This window comes from Apostichopus japonicus, chromosome 18 (genome assembly GCF_037975245.1).
Source record: "Apostichopus japonicus isolate 1M-3 chromosome 18, ASM3797524v1, whole genome shotgun sequence".
Lineage (NCBI taxonomy): Eukaryota > Metazoa > Echinodermata > Holothuroidea > Aspidochirotida > Stichopodidae > Apostichopus > Apostichopus japonicus.
The window spans coordinates 8,790,404-8,814,589 of record NC_092578.1 but is presented as its reverse complement, the minus strand read 5'-3'; the positions used below and the strand labels follow the sequence as shown (position 1 = coordinate 8,814,589).

The window sequence follows — 24,186 nt, the reverse complement described above, 5'->3', positions numbered from 1 at the left end:
TACTAATGCAATATCACTTTTATATGTGTTTCATCGTTATGCGTTTTCAATTTCATGTCTGTTTTAGAGCTCTTGTGTTTGAACAATTTCCATTGTATTTTTATGCATCTGGCTGAATAAATCATCTATCTATCTATTTATAATGTTGCAGGTTCCTTCAGATGTCTTTTTTGTCGAAATCCCAGCTGGATCGATTAGTTTGCAATTTACCTACATTATCATCGTGAGTATTGATACCCTCTCCCTTTAATACATAAATTGGTAATGATAGTCGTTACCTTATCACATGACACTATTGTGCAGGGTACAATTTGCATACACCAGTATTACTGTGACTGGATTGGTTCGTTGTCATTTCTACCTCATCAAGTGACATTACCATAGTTAGTATACTATTCCATAACAGTCTCCTGTCAATGAAACGGTTATGTAGTAGTTGTTACACGATGCAGTGACATGCGCATGGGCGAGAGAGACAGGGGGGAGGGGGAGGGGAGCGCAAGGGTAAGAGGGATATATATATTTATATATTTATATATATATATATATATATATATATATATATATATAAATATATATATATATATATAAATATATATATATATATATATATATATATATATATATATATATACATATATATATATATATATATATATATATATATATATATATATATACATATAAAAATATACATATGAAAATGTCCTTGTTTTGCTTTATTATGTTCATATAATTTATCCACTATATATATATATATATATATATATATATATACATATATATATATATTTATATATATATATATATATATATATATATATATATATATATATATATATATATAATTATATATATATATATATATATATATATATAATTTATCCACTATATATATATGTATATAATTTATCCACTATATATATAAATATATATATGCATATATATATATATATTCATATTTATTTATTTATATATATATATATATATTTATATATATATATATTTATATTTATTTATTTATTTTTATATATATATATATAGTGGATAAATTATATATATATATATATTTATATTTATTTATTTATATATATATTTATATATATATATATATATATATATAGTGGATAAATTATATGAACATAATAAAGCAAAACAAGGACACTTTCAGTTGTTTAATTGCTATATAACTAGCTCAGCAAAAAATGCCTGGTAATTTTGGAAATGAAAAGAAGGTAGGAATTTCAATTATCATAACATCCCTTCATATATTATAATCACCACACAACATATGTAGTAAACATATAAATAAAAGAAGAAATCCTAAGAGAAAATACACAACTGTTCTTATTGAATCCTCAACAGGTTTATTCACGGGTCATCCCTCCCGAAGAATTCAAGTTCACGGGTGCTGACATCGTTGGCAATAGTGCTTCGATTACACTTGACACGACAGTAACAACAACCACGACAGGTAATTCAAGTTTGATAATGTAATATTCAATATTTTCTCTTTAGAGGCATTATAACGTAACCCAAAAAAATTATGGTCATTTTTCAAGATTTTACAGGAAAATCTTGCCAGACCAGCATCTCTGGTCTGAGTCATAGACATGTTGGTGATGAGAAACTTCCCCAAACTGACAGCAAAGGCAATTATTGTTTCATATGGGATATGGTGATAGTTTTTAGTTTTCCTTCACAAACAAGACCGAACTCTTTCAACGAGTCGAACTTACACACTATCAAGCAACCAGTTTTGCATGGACCTTGAATAGTTTTGCTCTATTATTACAGTTATGCCTATACCATGTCATAGAGAGTTTTTAATTGTCAATACCGTTAAAATTCAATTTTGAAGATGCGAAAAGAAATATATAGACAAGGAGAGAAATGTAAAGCTGGTTTCACCTCCAACTGTGACGTCACATATATCGACAAAATGGCTGCCCATTTGACACGACATTTTGAACCGTGATGTCTTTTTCAAAGCTATTTTGTCCCTGAAAAATATGTTTTGTTGTTCTGCCGACACAACGTTTCTTCTTGACTTAAGGTGATGATGGGAGGGCCCAGTCGTTTTTAGCTATACGATGCCTTTTGTTTAAACCTTCCGCGTAGACATCAAGGCGCCGCACCACAATTAATTGCTCCATTGACTAATACACTGAAATATGTCTTTTTCCAAGGCCGCTAGAGCATATAGACAGACATGTCCTACCCACAACATGATAGCTGATGGCTTGGGCTATCACAGCACATTCAACATTTGCCACCATGACCGTTTAGATTTTGAGTTAAAAGAGCTCTTGCAAGGTTTTAGCTTAGTACATCGCATCCCATCTGCAAACTCTGGCTGCGGAATCTTCTTGTTTCACCCAAGATATTCTAAAAAACCTTAAATCACCTTCAATCCTCGAGATTGTTAGACCATCAGTGGTTTATTTCGTCATCTTTGACAGCCAGACACCCTAAAGAATGGTGATGATTCAGAAAATGTCCCCAAAGTAAAACCAATGCAGTAGGTCACTCCAGGGCTCTTTTCCGGCAATGGCTAACCTTTCAGGCGGACGTGCATTACTCTAATTGTGGTGCTAAACCTAATTTCATGACAGTTTGGTGAAACTATAAGAAAACCTTCATGTCTGTGTACGCCTATACCACTTCCGATATTTTGAGTCGTTACAAAAAAATATGCGATAGGTATACCTGGTATATATCGGGCCGGCATTTTAAAATCGGTACATTGATATTTGGTTTTCGTTATACCGACGGACCTTATCAGATTTCTTCATCGACTGCACTTATATTTATGCCATAAGTAACGATTCAATTCCAAAATCTTGCATCGTTTAGAAGATATGGTAGCTTTAAATGTCGTGTCTGGGAACTGCCATTTTGTAAAATATGTGACGTCATAGTGTCACTATATAGGATCTGGCACTTTTGACTGTCTCTATTTTTTGGGGCTTCATATTTTTAAGCTAGAATATTAACAGCAAAATGAAACCAATACCATCATTTGGTCATGTAAACAGCTGCCATATTTTATACTCAGCAATTGAGAATCCCATCATCTGGTTTTGCAGAAAACATTGATATAGATTAAGCAAAACATAACAAAATTAAAGCAAATGACGGCTCGATGACGTCATATTTAGACTTGATCAAGTCTTCAGCCTTGTGTGTGCAAAAACATTAAATCGGTGATATCCGATGCTCAAACAGAATAAAATTGCCCTAAGCAGTTTTGCGAAATTATTCATAAACATCAATTTCTGCATTACATAACCAACGACGATGCTTGGATTTGTGCCTCATTTAAGCCTTTAGTCGCCATACACATGTTAACAGTAGAACTGACCAGAAATAAATCTCATTTAATGTCTTAATTCATTTTTCACGTTTTTCATCAAAGATATCACCAACTCTTGTTTTATTTGCGTCTAAACGTTTATACCCTATAATTAAAATAACTTTGGACATTAAAAATAGCCATTTTTTTCCCTTTGTATTTTTTTTTTATCATATGTAGTTTTCTTTTTCTTTTCATTTGCTTTGTTCTTTTATTTATTATCTTTGTTCAGTTGAACCTACAGATAATGGAAGCCGAACACCAATGGTCACAAAGGCATCGTCTTTAGAGACATCGTACATTATAATCGGGGGAGCTGCTGTTCTGGTTTGTGTCCTATCTGTGGTCTTTCTGATCTTACTGTGTTGTTATCGAGCTACAAAAAATAAACCGAATCAAACGATAATTCCATTGGGCACCCATGATGTGGAAGGTAAATACCTGATAGCGATATGCTATAAATCCAGGCCGTTTTACGTACTAACTGTGGGGGAGGGGCAGGGGGGTTGGCACCCGTCTCACTGTACGGCCTCCAGTGGGGTCACCTCCTAGTGTGATACCTCAGTGTTAATAAAATTATGTGGACTAAAATGATTAATTCAAATTTATTGTCAAAACTATGTCAAAATTTCTCATTATTTCATTTTGTCTCCAATGTCTACTGTGTTTGTAGAAAATATGGAAGTCTTAAATAAAATACTGCTACCAAAACTTCTCTAGCCAATGATACCAACATAGGGCCGGATATTGGACTCGAGGCCCCCAAATATGCTGCCATATCTCCCGCTACAGGAGAGAGGATCCTCAACAAAATCTGGACATGTAACATGATGTTACGTTAACTCAGAGATTCTTTCATCACAAGAATATGTTATTTAATCAAGTACAGGTGAAGAGTAAATTTCCCAGGATTGACACATAAGATAGAAAAGAGAACTCATGAAAAAGTTGTTGTGTAAGGAATGTTTGGTTCAACACACTTAAAAGCTTCTCATGTGATATTAATTTTGATATGGTTTTGAACACTCCTTGGCTCAAAAGGTTCCAAAATGCTAAAGTGGTGAGTAGGAAGCTATCGGTTGAGTTTGGGAAATGTAAGTATTTTATACGCTAGAGCATTTGTTTCAGACAATTTCATCTTCTCTTTCAGAAATTGCGAAAATGCCAACTGTTTATATAAAATGTCTTCTCAAACTTTTGGCTTTTCATATCGAAATTTCAGTTGGTTCATAATTTCGAATTATCTCTACATTTGTACTGATATCAATATTTTAAGTCATTTTCTACCATTTGATATTAACATTTCAATCTTTTAGCTCAAAGTTCTGCCTTTGTTTCCACATTTTTGTTCTCGAACTTTGGAAACATTGACTACTTTGTTTTCAAAATGGTGGGTGTGTGAAAAGGTGGGATGTGGGGCAAAAGCCCCCATCTCCAACCGTCAGCCGAGGGGGAAGGGTTGAGTCAGGGAAGATTATGATTGTGCTTGTGCTTGTGATGTGATATGATGTTTCGTAACGTGACGTGACATGAAATGACATGACAAGAGATGTGATGTGATCAGGATCAGGAACAGGATCAGAATCAGGAGGAACTTTTGCATTTCTGAAAGAGAAGATAAAATTATGAGAGGAAAATACCCTAGCATCCCGATTTCGATTCTGAATCTTAGTATGATTCTGAATCTTAGTGTTATTCTGAATCTCGGTATGATTCTGAATCTTAGTATGATTCTTAATCCTAGCATGATTCTGAATCTTGGTATGATTCTGAATCTTAGTATGATTATGAATCTTAGTATGGTTCTTAATCTTAGCATGATTCTGAATCTTAGTATGATTTTGAATCTTAGTATGATTCTGAATCTTAGTATGATTCTGAATCTTAGTATGATTATGAATCTTTGTATGGTTCTGAATCTGAGTATGATTCTGAATCTTAGTATGATTCTGAATCCTAGTATGATTATTAATCTTAGTATGATTCTGAATCTTAGTATGATTATGAATCTTTGTATGATTCTGAATCTGAGTATGATACTGAATCTGAGTATGATTCTGAATCCTAGTATGATTCTGAATCCTAGTATGATTCTGAATCCTAGCATATATGATTCTGAATCTGAGTATGATTCTGAATCTTAGTATGATTATGAATCTTTGTATGATTCTGAATCTGAATCTGAGTATGATTCTGAATCTCAGTATGATTCTTAATCTTAGTGTTATCCTGAATCTTAGTATGAATCTTAGTATGAATCTTAGTATGAATCTTAGTATGAATCAAATTCTGATTCTGAATCAAATTCTGATTCTGAATCAAATTCTGATTCTGAATCAAATTCTGATTCTGAATCAAATTCTGATTTGAATCTGATTCTGGTACAGAGGAGAGGAGAATTGTCAAATGGAGGATATTGTTTAAGACAAAGGGGCGGTGGAAGAAATGAATACAGTGTTGGTTATTACCGAGAAGCGACACAGTAATTATGGGTGGTGTGCAGGATACATTACTTGGATTAGGTGAGACAGCGGTTTCGTTTGTATTGTACCAACGACACAATAGGTGACGGTTGTTTGCGGTTCCTTAAATAAATATATAAGAAGCGATATTAATTTGATACATTCGCCCACATCAAAGATATACCATTGGAAGGTGTACAGAAAGGGTTGTAGGCGTTGGAGCGTGGTCTGTGTTGCCATTTGCGCAACTTTTCGACCAAGGTACCAACACTTTCCATGCATGTATGCCGATATATGTAATCATTTCTTTCATGAATCTAGAAAAGTTGGATGTTGGTAAAGTTACATTTACATTGCTGATGTGTGAAATATTGTGTAATAAGTGATGATCCAACATTATCGCATAACTAACTTGTCACTAGTCATTATAAGCATTCTTGTTGCCATCACCCAAACACTTTCCCTTTACTTATCTTTAATATAGCTTCACAAAGCGCAATGCCAGAATTTCGGAAATATGAGGTCGGTAGCGAGGGTGAAGTAATCTTAGAAAAGGAATCCATCGGTCGCGGTCAGTTTGGAGAAGTATTTAAGGCGAGGTGGAACCAGCCGTACCAAAATACTTTGAAAGAAATCACCGTAGCAGTGAAAACTACTAAAGGTATGCAGGCCTATATACAAGACATCCTCTCTCCTCTTAAAAGAAGAAATGTTTAACCGGTCCATCATGTGACGTTTGAATATTAATTGTATGTCAGTTTGTTCGCTCTCTGAATTCCTCCTATACCTACGAGTCTGATATTAGGGTAAAACATTCGTGTATGGAGAGCCAAGGCACATGTTCGAAATCCATTGGAGTCTGGAGGTTGCTTTGCGTCTTTCATATATTTAGAGTTGAAACTTCCAGCTTCATGCGCATCCCTGAATTCAAATCACATCATAGAGATGTAAGACCAAATCCTTCGCAATTGATTTGCAAATCGATCTATCTTCTAATTGTTTCTCTGTCTAGTTATTGTCGAAAATGCTTTCGAAGACTTTATTATTTGTTTCTCTTATTCCAGAGATGTTTGAAGATGACGCAATCAAAGATGCATATTATTAAAGGATGCATATCATTAAAAGATGCGTATCATTAAAGGATGGTTTTTAGGCAGGACTTTAGTCTTGATATGTTATAGTCCAAGAAAAGAGTAAAAATATGCTGGGTGCCTGTAATGTTTCTGCAGCTCTTTTTCTGTTTTTATTTCTCGAGATATTCATCATTAAAGTATATCAACTCTCTGGACTCTTGCTTTAAGGCGCCATTGAACATAACGTCTGCTCCTTGGTGCAGACCTAAAATGTTATTATTTAGCTCATTGATTTATACATTCTAAAAACGCGGCAAAACATGTTGTTTTCACTTCATTAAACAACAGAGCACATTCAGATGTCTTGTAACACCATCTGTCCATGGCAAGTTTTGTTACACAGCAGAATCATATCATTTCAGGCCGTAAAAGGTATTATGGTTCTTCATTGACGTTTGTGTTGCATCTGGGGCAACTGACGTAATGGTTCAGACGATATTGTTCAAATCACTTTATATGAAGAATATCAACAGTTTCAAGGGTCATTTCTCAAATCTGAAAAAGTGTTATAGAAATACAATCTGGGCTGATAACAGTAAATTTTCGATGGTGTTCAACATATTAAAATTAATTTTGTACTTATGTCATCATTTAAGGACTTCAGTTGTATCCAGGTATGGTGATATGACCTAATTAGTACGTAGTTATAGTAGCATTCTACACCGTTTACAGTTAATCATCCTATATGCCAACGGTCAAGATAACCAATGTCAATTGATTTCAAATAACGATAATACTTATAAATTGTCTAGTCAAGTAAATGACGTCATTAAATCTAATTAAATCGTGTCGTAGATCTGTGAAATTTCATTTACTGGAAGTTGTCACTTTCTTTCATGTTTTTTAAACTCTTGAAAACGCTTTTCTAGGGATCGTCACGAACCAAGGGCTGGATAACTTATAGAAGAATTGCTTAGTTTGTACAAGTTAGCACAAGGTACAAGGTGGGAGGACACCGTGAGGTCATCGTGAGGTCACTGGTTCTAGGCTCACGTCATCTCAACTCTTTGCAACCTTCTTTTTTATTTTATTTTTCACTTAGTTTTTGCTTTTGTCAGTTTATTAATATCAACTTAATTTGCAGAGAATCTTAGTCCGGCGTTAAAGGAACAATTTCTAGATGAAATTCGATTGATGATCGAAATAGGAAACCATCCAAACATCATGGCTATACTAGGCTGCCGTACAGTAGCGGAACCTTACTATCTTATCATTGACTACATGAAGTACGGATCACTAAAAGAATATTTATTGAAATCAAACGATGTAAGATTCTTTACCTTTTTTTATGTCGTTCATAGTTATAAATGCTTATGGTTAACCCAATCACTGAAAGCATCTTCAATGAAAAGAAAATGCTGAATGATATTATATATATAGAATGTAACTCTTCGTACTTTAATGTGACCAAGTGTACACACACTTGCAACACCGATCACTCAAAGAACTTCCCCAAATAAAATGCCAAAAAAATTATGGAGACATTAACAACGGTTAATTTATATTCATGCAACGAATGGAATAGTGAATATATTTAAAATTAAGAGACATTAATATGTAAGTAAAATGAATTCTTTTTCTTTTAATGTCTTACTTACAAATCATTGAGAACACGTTTCAAAGAATTATATACACTTATATCATGGCAGAAATATATTCTATGGTGTCATTCATTCTATCTGGCAACGTTAACTCATCTTTTAAAGGTTTTTAGCCTCTCTTAAGTCTCTCTGACCTTTGGTTGCAACAAATGAATAAACAACGGCAAGATAATTGCGATCAATTTTGAAGTCAAAAGTTTGATGATATGGAATTTGCTTTAAAAGAGTTTTAAAATCCATCCATCATCTTCAGTGTAAATCATAATGGTATTCGTAACTCCCACAAACATGTAAGGTATACAACTTGCACTTAAATCATGTTCAAAAAGAAATACCAATGCAATAAGGGGGTCAATGTGAATAACTTTAAAATGTTAGAACCAAAATTGTATTCTTCAAACTCCATTTCCATTCACACAATGTGGCCTAACGTACATATGGGGATAGGGCTTTTTCTGTCGCAGCCCCACATCTCTGGAACTCATTTCCATCACAGGTTAAATCTTGTTCTTCAGTAAATCAATTCAAAACAGCTCTGAAGACTTTTTTAATGTCACAAGCATTTCCATAATCTGCCAGTTCATTTATTGCATTGCCTGCGTTGCTGTTTACCTCATGTTATTTGCTGAAGTATTTAAATTTGTAAGATTAAGTTTTGATTTTGTTTAATTAAGATATTGTATTGCGCCTCAAGCACCCGCTTGTGTACGTTATAAATCCACATTATTATGATTATTATCAGGGTGTGTATTTAGACTTGTTCGATTTTACAACCTTGCTGTGAAGATGTTCCTGTGATTTATCCCAAACAGATATAATAAATGTACTGTTCTTTGCTGTTTTCAGAAGTAGTTTATTGCATATATATTTTCACTAACAGGTAGAACTTGTCCTGAGCGATCAAAGCTACGACCTGACAGAAATCAGACAATTGCAAATATCTCATCAGATATCCAAAGGCATGGTACGTACAAATCTATATTCATTTCGGACAAATGTAACGCCACACATGCATGTTACTACGTTTAAATATTCAGTGAAAATATCTCGTCAATATCCAAAAGGCATATGGTACGAACAAATCATTAAATATCTAAATATTCATTCGGGCATGTTTACCCCCCCCCCCACCCCCACCCCTCTCAAACATGCATGCTGCTAACATGAATATTCATTGCAAGTACCTCTTCAGTTGTCCAATGTCACTGTACGTAAAAATACGTAAAATATGAATATTTACTTCAGTCAGATGTAGTCACACCATCATACACACCCTTGCTAGGCAAATCTCCATACTAGAACTATTCTTCCTTTGTGACGGATATAATGGGAAGGAAAGTGTGTTTCAGTGTTCATAGCAACGCACATTTGTAGAATATTCCTTATTAATTAAGCCTGAATGTGATAATAAGGTAACTTATTAATATTCATGTCAGTTTGATGTAATGGCAGCCTGACTCTTATGTAGTATATACATGGTACTAACAGATAGCTGTATAACTATAACACGGTCCTTAAGTTGCATGAGTTAGGGCACTAACGTTATGTACTCATGATAGAGTATTTAGTACATAAGCTTTCTTTGTTAACAAACCTACATGTGACATTGAAAGTTTGGAACAAAATCCTCTCTTATTGGGTACCGTGGGTGCATGTGTGCATTATTACATTATTCACGTACATTTTTTAATTATTTGAAGGAAGGCGGTGTTCTCCATACAATGAAAACAAAACAAAACATTTTTTTCCTTATATCATTTTAATTTTCTCCATTAAATTCTCGTTTTAATCTTACTTGATGAGGGTTTCAGGTATGTCACCTTTACACATAGTCTTTCTATTCGTATAATAGTATACAAGTCATTGCATGATTGTGGTATATATTACTGAGAAAGAACATGTGTAAAATTAAAATCGATATATTCCTTTCTTCTTTAATATTATATATTACTAACACATTTGTTTGTAAATATTCTAGTCTGAATAAATCTAATAATTCCCTAACCAAATTGATGATAAAAATCTCATACGTTTAGCTTACTTGTATTATGTTCTTTGTAATTTTTTTTTTGGCTGTTGTTTTCTCTATACTAGTTCAATGTTATATTATCTTTTCCTCTTCTCAAGGAATATCTAGAGAGTCGGAAGTTCTTCCACGGAGATTTAGCTGCCCGTAACATCCTCCTTGGTGAAAACCTAGAAGTCAAAATTTCTGATTTTGGTTTTGCGAATAATATCTATGAAACTGGATATGCGCGGTTACCCGAGGAGAGTAAACGCCCTGTAAAATGGTACAGTCCAGAGGCAACTTTAACGGGGAAATGTTCAAGTGCGGGTGATGTGTAAGTATAAATTTAATTCAATCCATCAATCCTTTCATCCATCTATCTCTATTCATGCATCCGTTCATTTAGCCATTGACTACTTCCGTCCATTCATCCGTTCATCGGTCCGTCGATACCTCCATCATATAAATGATATACCGATCACGATTTGGACATCTAAAGTGTTTTTTTTAGTTATGAGTTTCACCTGGCGTGTTCTGTTTCCTCGTGCTTTTATAACGGTTTGATTATTACTGAAGACCTCTTCAAGCATCGGGTAGACGAAATTCCCCTTACACCACCCCTACCCCAACCTCCTCCACACACCCTCCACATCCCCTCCATTCCCTGTCACTTCTTCATGTATTCTGTCCAATTGATTTCTAATATTGCATCAAAAACAGATGGTCGTTCGGGATCGTGCTTTATGAGATCTACAGTAGAGGAGAAGAGCCATATATAGGCATGCTACCACGGGAAGTTCTCACGAGACTTCTGGCCGGTTACCGCATGGACAAGCCTGAAGACTGCTCTCAACACATGTAACTATACACAATGTCGAAAATGCGATATTTTCAATAAGTTAAGAAAAAAATGTAATCAAAATGTGTCACTTCTTTGAGATATACAGGATAGTAATAAATTAGTGTAACGTTTTGTGGGATAAACTCGATAAAATGTATCAAAGTGAACTTTAAAAAGAATCTTTTTTCTGTGTGTGTGGTGGCTGTCTATAAACAAATATATTCTAAAAAGTAGGAGTGCATATTTTACCCTTTTCGAGGATCATAACACATTAAAGGTTATTCGTAATGTCCTAAACTGTTAGCACTCTAAAACATGTAGAAATTTTTAAAAACTTCTGATTCTTAAATGTATTCCCAGACATTGAGAAGTGTTAGAATCAACTATTAAATGTCAGAGCGTGGATAACTGCTTTTAGATGGGCAGTATATAGCTTGTTGAAATTTGAATATATGTAACCACTATCTGACTATCTAGCATATTTTGGGCCAATAATGAATAACCTTTAAGGATTTTCCTGTCCCGCCAGCCCGTAAAATGGCAATATCACATCGTATTGTCAAGTAAAACACCACAATGTTCTATATACCTGTGTAGTTCATCAATAATGTTAAAATATCCTATAGGTCTAGGCCTATCAACAGTATAGGTTACCGTCGGGTGACCTTTCTTAAAACCTCTTTTGTGAGCAAATTGTTAAGCAAACAAATATTGCTTTCCACAAATTTCTGCAAGGTGATGAGTTTTGAAAAAGCTAGACGTGTGCCGAGGGCCGCATGCGCATGCCGGCCGCACTATAGGTCCCATCTGTGTGATTAAGAGAATTCTGTTTATAATTCGTCAGTGTTTTTTAATATGTTTCTTTCTTTCTTTCATGTGAACTTCATATAGATATGAGCTTATGTTGGATTGTTGGGAACAAGAGCCATCTGCTCGTCCAGTGTTTCACGACATCAAAAGAACCCTTGCAGGGTTTCTTGCCAATATTTCCGGTGACGCATACATTGATCCATTGAACGGCGACTATTCAGATGATGACGACCAAGAGGTAATGTTAGATACACGTTACATATCAGCATGCGTAGAAAACCCACCTATTGCCCACTTGGTCTATGTGATGCAGATCACTTTGACGATCAACCTCCCAAAATAGCTTAGACAAATCTTACTCCGTTGGAAAATAAGTTCCTTCACGAACTGTGAAATATATACAGAGAGAAACAGAGATTAATATCACAATCAGTACTACTGCATCAACATGTTAAAAAAAAAACAGCCCTCTGACACGAAATGGAGCAGGACTTTTCAAAGCCATATATAGATATATTATCAGATCGCTATCATATATGTTTAATTAAAAATTTAGGCCCCACCCTCTGTGCCGCACTTAACCCTTTCATAACTACCGTCCCCCAACCCCTCTCCAAACGAAAGAAAAACTTATTTAGTTAATACATAACCTAGAGGCACAGTCACAATTTGCACGTAACCACAGAACGATGCTTATTCGGGACTTTCTTGATGAGGTCGCCAGTTCACTTCGGATATGACACTGGGCAGCACATAACACCTCATATACTTCTTATGGAAGGTCGTAAATATTATAAATACAGACAAATGAAACAAACACAAAACTTACAATTTGTTTTCTTCCTGTTATTCTTTCTCTCTTCTTACAGAATGTTTAGGGACCTTTCGGGACTTATGTGACCTAATAAATCACTGGGGTGATGATGATATGGAGCATCCATCTTTTAATTCCGAAAGAATGGAAATTTTAACATTTTCAGATTGTCCAGGATGGTCATACTTCAAGTGGAGGAAAATTTACACGTATCAGGCAGTCAGTCAGGAATTTTAGTTTCAATTTTCATATTTAAACTGTGTGTTAAGACCTAATTATAACTTAATTTGTATAGTATAAATACGCCTCAGAATACAACTTTTGGGGAAGGAGGATCCACAGACCCCACCCCACCCCCTACCCCTTCTATATTGGAATCGCATTTTAGGAACTCATGCACATAGCCTCACCTATCATTTGTACTATTTTCCAACTCAATTCAATTCATCAAACTTTATTTCAATCTCTTTGATTGAAAATCTACAGCGTATAATAAATATACTGTTATACGGCAGCTAGGTTAGATAGCCAAAAACCTCTTCTACGTGCCCTGCATTGGTTACTTATCCGTGAAAGAATCCAATTTTAATTATGTCTTTATGTGTATAAATGTATGAATCGTGGAGCCCCGACTTATCTCTCTAACATGCTTCAGCGAAAAACCGCACCATTATCTGGTCCCGTTACCAGGTATGCAATGGATGGGACCCTGCTTCTTACATCATCTTCTAAGAAACGGGTGGGTGAGGGCGCCTTTTCCAGTGCAGGTCCTGTGTTTTGGAACTCTCTTCCCTCTCATATACGTAATTCTAATTCTGTTGCATTGTTCAACAATAAAAAACCTTAAGACTTACCTGTTTAATTAATTGTACATTTTGGTGGCATTATTTTTGTTGTAAATTTTAGCGCATTGATGATATGGAGTTTGCGCTTTATAAAAGTATGTATGTATGTATATGTAATATGTAAGAGCAGGTTTCATTTCTGCATCATTTGTATGATATTTTTGTATATTGAGAAATGACCCGCTCAACATCGGAGGTTCATCATAGAATATGGTTGGACCAGTAGCACAGATACAATCAAGCCAGTTCCCTATACACGTAATACAAACGTCATCGTTGGGGGAAAAAATGATTTTCTTGGCCTCAAATAAATGTTTACAATATCAGTGACATATATATATATATAGATATATAAATTTGTCAATATTAAAACTAAGGTATCTTGTTTTTCGTCTATGGTTTTTGAATGTTTAATATATGACATTAAATGGGGAAATGTTTTTGTTATTTGTTTTGCTCTGGCTGTTGTCCTTATAAATGAGAAGAATCTATATTAGCAATGCCATCCGAACAATGGAGACGAATATACAAAGACCTTTGTTATATCGACGTCACGTTGCTACTCAAAGTGAATGGAGGAAACGGGTAGGGTGTGGGGGAGGGGGGATAACTGAGTGCCTCCATTGAGGATGCGTCTAAACACAGGAATGTGAAATAACGGACAGGTTCCTGAGCCCAGCTAGAAGGCTTTCAAAGCCCTGTTAATGTTTTTGGAGGCTGAGGAGCGCCCTTCCCTGAAATTTTACCAGTCCGTTAGCTTATCGGCGGTTGACAGACGTGTCCCAACAGTGCGCGATGTTGAAAGTCGCTGTTAGTAACCCCCACGGCATTTTCCGTGTGTACAAAGATTTTTAGTCAAGTTTGTTTACGCGTGGCAATGTCGACTTGTCGGCACAGGCCGATCTACTTAGGGGCATCTCAAAAACTGTTCCCACGGGGTCAATGAGACTTTAGGGGGTAGAATAATCACTGTCGAGCATTGGAAGGCCCTGTCAAAGATGAAGAACGGCAAGTCCCCTGGTTCGGACGGGCTTCAGAAGGAATTCTACCGCACTTTTTAGGCCATGAATTGATAGGACCCGATGTCAGGGCCGTCTTCGAAGACGCCTCTCAAGACGAACTTTAAACCAATGTCAACGTCTGTGCATGATAGCTTTGCTGCCCAAGTATGGGAACCCTTTGAGTCCTCGTTAAAAGCGCCTAAATAACCTTGTTACACGTGGACTAAAAGTGCTGGCTATGGTTTCGTGCAATCGCCATGGGAATTTTACCGCACTTTTTGGGCCATGATAGGACCCGATGTCAGGGCCGTCTTCGAAGACGCCTCTCAAGACGAACTTTAAACCAATGTCAACGTCTGGGCATGATAGCTTTGCTGCCCAAGAATGGGAACCCTTTTAGTCCTCGTAAAAAGCGCCCAATAGCCGATCTACTTAGGGGCATCTCAAAAACTGTTCCCACGGGGTCAATGAGACTTTAGGGGGTAGAATAATCACTGTTGAGCATTGGAAGGCCCTGTCAAAGATGAAGAACGGCAAGTCCCCTGGTTCGGACGGGCTTCAGAAGGAATTCTACCGCACTTTTTAGGCCATGAATTGATAGGACCCGATGTCAGGGCCGTCTTCGAAGACGCCTCTCAAGACGAACTTTTAAACCAATGTCAACGTCTGTGCATGATAGCTTTGCTGCCCAAGTATGGGAACCCTTTGAGTCCTCAAGACGAACTTTAAACCAATGTCAACGTCTGGGCATGATAGCTTTGCTGCCCAAGAATGGGAACCCTTTTAGTCCTCGTAAAAAGCGCCCAATAGCCGATCTACTTAGGGGCATCTCAAAAACTGTTCCCACGGGGTCAATGAGACTTTAGGGGGTAGAATAATCACTGTTGAGCATTGGAAGGCCCTGTCAAAGATGAAGAACGGCAAGTCCCCTGGTTCGGACGGGCTTCAGAAGGAATTCTACCGCACTTTTTAGGCCATGAATTGATAGGACCCGATGTCAGGGCCGTCTTCGAAGACGCCTCTCAAGACGAACTTTTAAACCAATGTCAACGTCTGTGCATGATAGCTTTGCTGCCCAAGTATGGGAACCCTTTGAGTCCTCGTAAAAGCGCCTAAATAACCTTGTTACACGTGGACTAAAAGTGCTGGCTATGGTTTCGTGCAATCGCCATGGGAATTTTACCGCACTTTTTGGGCCATGATAGGACCCGATGTCAGGGCCGTCTTCGAAGACGCCTCTCAAGACGAACTTTAAACCAATGTCAACGTCTGGGCATGATAGCTTTGCTGCCCAAGTATGGGAACCCTTTGAGTCCTCATAAAACGCGCCCAATAACCTTGTTAAACGTGGTCTAAAAGTGCTGGCTATATGGTTTCGTGCAATCGCCATGCACTGGCTATGCCTCATCTTGTGGATGTTTGCCAGACTTGCGCAGTGAATGGTCATTGCATCCAGCAGTACTTGTGGTTGATGCGCGACTTGACCGACTTTGTTATTGAGCGTAAAATCTACCATGTGTACTGGTCTCTCTTGATCAGCAGAAAGCCTTTGCCATGGTGGATCGAGATTTGTTAATGTATGTATTGGAGACTTTTTAGTTGCACCCACATTTTCGTAGGTGGAATTCTGTATCTGTATTTTATGAGGATAGTGTATAGTTCTGTTATCGTTATATGTATATATATATATATATATATATATATATATATATATATATATATATATATATATATATATATATGTATATATATATAAATATATATATATAGATATAGATATATATATATGGATAAAGATATATATATATATATATAGATAGATAGATAGATATAGATATATATAGATATATAGATATAGATATAGATATAGATATAGATATAGATATATATAGATATATATATATATAGATATATATATATATATATAAATATATGTATATATATATATATGTATATGTATATATATATATATATATATATATATATATATTTACCAGGACATTGCACTACCGAAAACGGCTAAATACAATCGCAATTACAACATATTCATCGCCGCCGTCGTCGTTATTGTTGTTGTTATTAGTATTATTATCATTATGTGTTCAAACGCTAAAATCAAACCATGGTAGATTTTGGAAAGGCCACATTTCCAGGGAACTGTCACCTACACAGTTTACAGAGATAATAAATTTATAAGAGCAGGTTTCATTTCTGTATCATTTGTATACTATTTTTCATATTGAGATATAACCCCTTCAACATCGGAGGTGCATTATATCTTCGGAAATGAATGTCATGTTATGAATTAATTACCGTACTTGTTGTTATTTATGTTGTCTATAGTATTTTTCGTCTTCCACTTCGAGGAGTTGGTGTGGGACTACCGCCTGCCCCCTCCCTTCTCCCCTTCATTCTTTCAATCACCCTCCAGACCCATGCTATATGTCCATGCACTTGATGAATAATTGGTACTTATATAAGGGCCTTTAACAACTCCCTGTTTAAAAGTTATAGTCAATTTGGATATGCCGAAAACCCTTAAACAAGTATCCTATTAGTCAGTTAAAGTGGGCTTAACTGACTACTTAGGTTTACAGTGTAACAATTCAAAAGAATAACATAAGACTTTCATGTCATGGTAGAAGTATACCCTCATATTAAAATTATGTTTTCGCCCGTAAAATAATCCTGTAATTAGAATCTTTCAGAACCACCCTACTTGTTAAGGATATAGTCTAGAAGAATTTGTCAACTATTGAAATATTTGGACGACTAAAATACTGTAAGCAGCCTAATTTCAAATTAGGAGTGCAAGCATAGCAAGAACTAACGACTTGAAAGCAATGCGACATTCAAGAAGAAAATTTTAAATTTACGACATAAAACTTTTCAACTTTAACAACTTAAAATAGGAAAAAACTTGTTTGCGATTATATTAGTGGTGGGTGTGGCCACCAGGCCTGTTTCCCATGGCAACACTATAAAAATTGGGAAAAATCATATCTTTCGGAGTATACAACATGAAAAACACAATCTAAGTGTTTTGTTACATCAATTGTATGGTGGCTGGTTGATTACAATCAAGATATGAGTCATTTAAGGTTTTTATTATGCCCAATCAGGACCGTAGCGATGACATTGCTTCAAAACTTTCTTGGGGTGGGGTTGGGAATTTAAGATAATTCATTTAATTGTATCTTTGAAACATGGAAACACAATCAATGTGTCTTTGGCATAAAACTTTCAGACTGTCTGGTTGATTGAGCTCAAGATCAGGCCCATTTAAGGTTACTATCGAGCTCAATTAAGACTGTTGCCATGGCAACACTAGGCTGACTGAATTTGAGTTTGAAATGGACTTTGACAACAAACTGTCATATTTATGTAACTAAACAACATAGAAAGTTACACAAGCTAAGTGTCAATGTTTATATGTATAGATTTAGGGCTGCCTGGTAGATTACATCAAGATCATTGCAAATTAAGCTCATTCCCAACACTTTGCTGATAGAATTGTAATTCTAATTTGAGAAGAAAATGTCATGTCTTTGCTCAAATATACAGTTAGCCATTAGTAACTTTACATTTTGTTCTATAATTTGAATTGTTCATCATGGTGTTACCATGGCAACAGCCCTATTTCGACATGACAGTGACCTTAATTGATCCAGATCTTGACTGCAATCAACCGGGCAACGTCAAATCAATGTAGAAAAGACAATTAGTTTGTATTGTTTGGTATATGTATATTATGTGATATTTTTCTCAAAGTCCAAATTTCATCATGGCTATTGCCATGGCAACAGCCCTAAATTAGGGATGACTTTGACTTTCCTGGTTGTCATTGGTTTCACCAAGACAGCTTCAAATATATATACTGAGACACTAACGTTGTGCTTTTAGGTTATTTAATTACAAAGATATGACATATTCTTAAATTCCAAGTTTTAATGAATGTGTTGGCAATTTGGTGATCACACCAACCATTAATTAAAAGGCAAACAAGCAGATTGTTATAGCTGAGGGTCCTAGCTAACAGAAAAACATGGTGGGGTGACAATCCCTAAGAAAACATGGTGGGGGCGAAAATCCCTAAGGGATTCGCTTCTTTTTTTTGGGGGGGGGGGTCTTTCGCTGCGTTGCCCTTGTACGTGCTCCTGCTTCAGTCCTCGCTTTGCATCCCTACTCTCTTGTTCTCACGTTATTTTCTTGACGACAAGATATATTTGCGTCAAACTGTATCAAGTGAGCGTGACGCATTTGCGAGTTACCCAATAGTAATACCAGTTCCTAATACAGGACGATACGATGGTTGGGTACGGTTACCCAATTTACCTAGCTACGTTTATACCTTTCATGCTTAAACCTGATTTTTTACATGTCACGCCTAATAAAATGACACAACATCCTTTCTCCCCCCCCCCCTCATTATGGGTTCTTTACTTATGGCATATAGGCTATCTTACAGTTCACATGATTCAATTCAGCTGCATGTGTCAACTGATAGGCTACTGATTTGCTACATTCCACTACAACAGAATGTACAAAACACAAATAAATGGAAACAAACATATAAAAGAAAATAAATTTGAATCATTGGTAAATAACATGAAAAAATTGACTAAAATTGACTTGACTTTACAATATTTCGCATATAGCCACTGATCGATCTTGTTGACAGAATTATATCTTCTCACTCATACGCAAAATGGGAGCAGAGACATCCAGTATGCAAGCAGGGAGAATCCCCTGCTATAGGGAAAATCCCCTACTAGTGAGGAGGAAAACTATGCCTGACCTCTGCCACAATCGTAGTTCATGTGATTGCAAGATTGAAAACAGGTGTGCCACGATTGTATCATTCCCTTTTATTCGATCTAATGTCTTCAGTTTGAAATCCATAGAGAGGATCAAGCAGCATATATTTCTGTTTTGATTGTACAAAGTGCACTTTTTTCAGAGGGGTTTCTTATAAGAATGCTTTCCCTGTTAGCTTTTCTTCCATTTCATGGCGGGTTAGTTCTTGGGATCAACGTAATATCTAATCATCCATGACTTGAAACGGAAAACAAAGAATGTTTCTATAGTTCACATGTTCTCATTGGTTCTTCCTTCCTTTTGACACTTACAACACTTACAATACTTTGTAACAAATTTGGGTCGGGTGAGGAAGTTATGTTAGTTAGGGGGGGGGGGGGGAGGGAGGAATGTCTCCGTTGGCCCATCGTCTAATTAAATATGATGATGATGGTCCCACTCAATTGTGCATGTTCTTGATGGTAAGATATATTTTCGTCAAATCGTATGAAGTGAGCGTGACACATTTGCGTGTTACCCAATGGCAATATAAGATCCTAATACAAGACGATACCATGGTTACGTATATAAGATTACCCAATTTACCGAACTACGTTTATACCTTTCATGCTTAAACCTGATTTTTGTCATGTCACGCCTATTTCAATGACACAACATCTTTTGTTAAACAGAGTGAAACAGAGTTCTGGATGAAAGACATAATAAATTGAGGTGAGTTCTGGATGAAAAGCAAATCATTTATTTGTTCTATGTTCAATTTTTTCAAACCCACACTCTATGAGAGGTGACGCAAACACCTCTTTTCAAATCAATAGGAGTAGGAAATTTAGTTTTATTCCGTTCGTTTATATCTTTGTTATAGCATGGAGCTATAGCTCCATGGTTATAGAGATCTAATATACAACTGTCATGGTTCAGTAACGTATCGGCAAATGAAATGAGAGGGAGGGGCGGCGGTGAAAGGAGAGTAGCTACGACCTTGCAGGGGACTAGCTATTGTCTCCTATAACTTATGCTTTATAGAGATTTTAGCTACTGATAGAGTCGGCCATGTCAGAGTGCTGACAAAATATACACGCAAATACCGCAGTTTCAGAGTATCAATAAATACAGCAAGTAACTGCGGGCTAAACAAAGTCTTGTAGTTGACGAATTCCCGATCCCCTTTTTTTCCCAAATCTACTTGCATAAACTCAAAACCCTATGAATTATGTTTCGAGTTTCGAATTACTGTGCTATTTCCAGCCATTCAGATTACTAAATAAGATTAGTCACAGGCGCGTATCCAGGGGGAGTTGAAGTCTTGAACTTGATTGTTGAAATGTTAGGCTTAATCTCAGTTCATAATCGTCTGCATAGAATATAGTTGTAAAGGGAGACAACTTACAGCAAGAACTCTCTTGCGAGCATAATCGTAAGCGACCTTTTGTGAATAAGAAGATTTCACGGAATCCGTTTTTCTTTTACTGCTTGCTTCGAAGTCATCGATAGTATCGGGGCATACGCCTATTGTACATTTACGTCTTAAAAGGAGACGACATTCTTACTGCTTGCTGCAACGTAAGTAAACAAAGACATTGAAGCGTGAGCTTCTTGTTAATAAAGATATTCAGATCCTTTGTTCTAATGAGAGTGAAACAGGATGCATAGAGATTTCGTTGAAGGCAGTGTCATTCACTGTTACCAATAGATTGTATCCAACCAATAATACCAAGTTAAGCTCGTTAAAAGTTATCTTGTCAAATGGCTCAGATGGTAGAGCAGTGACTGGTAACCCGATGAAACTGAGTTCGACTCCATCAATGATTGGTTACACACGTTATAAATTTCTTTTTCTCTTTCAGTAGTCGACGCCGAAGTCTTGATATATTAATTCAACCACATAATTTACTAGCTGATGTGGTGGCCGATGCCGTTAAGAGGGTGACGAAAGACTCATTCCTCGTCGGTCGTGTAAATCGTGGCTAGGGTTCAAGACAGGCCTCTGGCGATAATACCTTTGGCTGTAGGTATGGTACTTTTTGTGGCCTAGGATCCCGTACCATGTCTCCCTTGTTGTCGCAAAAGAACCCGGGAGGATGCGCAGAGGGTCGGTCAAATCGACCAGAAGCGTACTAGGTGGCGTGCGTGAATCCTTGCCTTTGGCCAGAGGTGGTGACATCTCTGCGACCGGCATGCTTGCAGCCACCGTCCACTAAATACGTGGCCTGATGAGGCGCTATTCTCCTATAAGTGAATCTACGGATGCCTTTAAGAGCCATATAATTATTTTATATAAAAAAAAACACCCTGTTTCAAACTAGCGCCATCGAATTCCCTAAAAGTCCTTTTTTTCTTGTCACTCTGAAGGTGGAATGAATTTTTTCGTAATGGGCTATTTGTGGTAAGCCAAGCAATTAAACTCATTGTTGGGTATAAATGTGTTGGCAAAGATTTACCCAACCTACACGGAAACAAGCATTATATTCGTTGCGATGCCAGAGACATACAAGCCAGCAAGACCATGGGATAACATTTTAATATACATAGAATTCAATCTATATCACTTTTGCAAGAAAACCAAAGTATACCAGTGTCAATATGGCCCCATTATAAGCAACAGTGTTGTAGCAATTCTCATACCGGATAGTAGTAGTAGTGATTTTATGAACTTTGTTTGAGATTCACAAAAAATATATATATATACCCCTTAGTGTGTTTTGATAACTTCAGGAACCAAATTAACTGTGATATGCCGTGGACCGTTAAAAACCACTGCTCTCGGTCTAGCTAGGGTTGTATAGCACATTTACTTGTTTTTTGTTTGTTTTTTGGAATAACCCTTTAAAAAGTTGAGGTTCACTAGTTAAAGTGACTGGACCTTTTAGTTTAGTACACAGCCCATCAGACTAGTTCCTCAGTTGCAATACAAAACTCAAAGGGAGAAATTAAGATGATATGGTCTCCAATGACATGTTTATAATTTATTACCAATTTGTTAAGGACAAATGGTGTTGAATGCCATCCAAGGGTGCTCTGTTGCGTATATGAAGTTTAACGAACATATTCTGGTTGACCTTAAGAAACCACGGATTGACATTAACTATAAGAACTGCAATGAGGAGCCGACGTCACCATCAAGTTAGCCTAAACGAATATTCCAGAAATTAAGTATATTTAACGATACATATCTTGAAAAATACTGGAAAAGCTACAGAAACAAAATATTGGACTCAAAGTTTTTTTTTTTCTGTTATAACATCAAGACTAAAATTTTGCTTTATTCATTATTTAAGTGAGTAATCAAATTACAGCAAAATCTATCTGTCGATCATTCTCCCATGATTGAATACCGGGCATACATTTTTTTTTAAAGAAAACTCACCCAGAAAAGAACCTGGGCACGAAAACCAAACTACCGAACATCTGATCCGCTCTCAACCATAGTCCCCTTGCATCGAGACTGTGACTGTGTGACCATCGTGAGGTGTGTATGACCATTCCCCTCGAAAGGGAACAGATACTACACTTGATCTTCGGGGATGTCTTCAGCTCTTCGGTGTATGTGTTCGTTGTACACGTCTCAGGATAAACTAGTTTGTTCTAGAAAGAAGGTTATCCGATTCCTTGTTCTTTGTTCTATTTGTTTTACCAGTCAATGGACTACATTCTGATAAACAATGAAGAGATGAAGAAAACCGCCATTACTGTAATACCAAGTAGTCCCCGTTATGTCCAACACGTAACACCCTGGCGGACTTTATCGATACTCATTGAAGAACCACATCTTCCTTTTTTTCGAAACAAGTTTATAACAATAGAGATAGATTAATGCCATTCGAGGGGTGCATTTGCTTTCATATTATTAAAATCTATACGACAAGATGTTTACGCTATGTGAGCAGTCCAGAATTCACAATGAACGTTTTGCGTTTTAACCGGCCTCCGGTAACACGTATCAAGCATTCAATTGATGACTATACAACGACGAAAGACATTGAGCACATGGACATTAATATCCTCCTACTTGAGGTACGTATGTGAGGCTCATTTGAATCCATTATTATCATTTGCTGTCAAATCAACTTTTCTAGCATTTTTTATTCGCAATCTGGGAAATCAAACTCGACCTCTTCGAGGAAACTTAAGGTCCCTGATAAAGCACCGTGTAATGGTATCCCCTCGGTAGGACCAGGTACGATTATATAAGAAAACCCCTTTAATTGGAATGAGAAAAATAAAATACTAAATTAAATACGTTCACAATTCGTTACTTGTTAGTGGATAGATCCATTTAAGTTTTTGTATTACGTTTGTTTGGTATAGAAGTAACGCAAACCCGGTCACGATGTGGTTCCAAGCGGTACCATTATCTGGCAACAGTACTAAACGCCAATGGCGTGCACAAGGAGGGAGGGCTGGAATGCCCCTCCTTCACAAGCTCCTTCCTTCGCATCTGGCTGTTTCCATCAAATTTCAGCCTCCTATATCTAATTCGCCGCTGCTACAGGCATCTGTA

General features: G+C 36.5%; 1 protein-coding gene across 2 annotated transcripts in view; it reads left to right on the top strand.

Moving 5' to 3' along the window:
* Positions 1 to 24,186, top strand: part of LOC139958564 (uncharacterized) — a 72,587-nt gene that overhangs the window by 13,207 nt on the left and 35,194 nt on the right. The window contains exons 9-18 of one of the 2 annotated variants that reach the window (XM_071955703.1): positions 152 to 223; positions 1,366 to 1,474; positions 3,588 to 3,788; positions 6,302 to 6,478; positions 8,035 to 8,216; positions 9,432 to 9,515; positions 10,679 to 10,893; positions 11,280 to 11,417; positions 12,292 to 12,448; positions 13,080 to 14,313. In XM_071955703.1, coding sequence (XP_071811804.1) covers positions 152 to 223; positions 1,366 to 1,474; positions 3,588 to 3,788; positions 6,302 to 6,478; positions 8,035 to 8,216; positions 9,432 to 9,515; positions 10,679 to 10,893; positions 11,280 to 11,417; positions 12,292 to 12,448; positions 13,080 to 13,088 — 1,344 coding nt within the window. In that variant the 3' untranslated portion in view covers positions 13,089 to 14,313. Of the gene's footprint in view, positions 1 to 151; positions 224 to 1,365; positions 1,475 to 3,587; positions 3,789 to 6,301; positions 6,479 to 8,034; positions 8,217 to 9,431; positions 9,516 to 10,678; positions 10,894 to 11,279; positions 11,418 to 12,291; positions 12,449 to 13,079; positions 14,314 to 24,186 lie in introns of those variants that run through there. The other variant, XM_071955704.1, reaches the window with a different exon arrangement.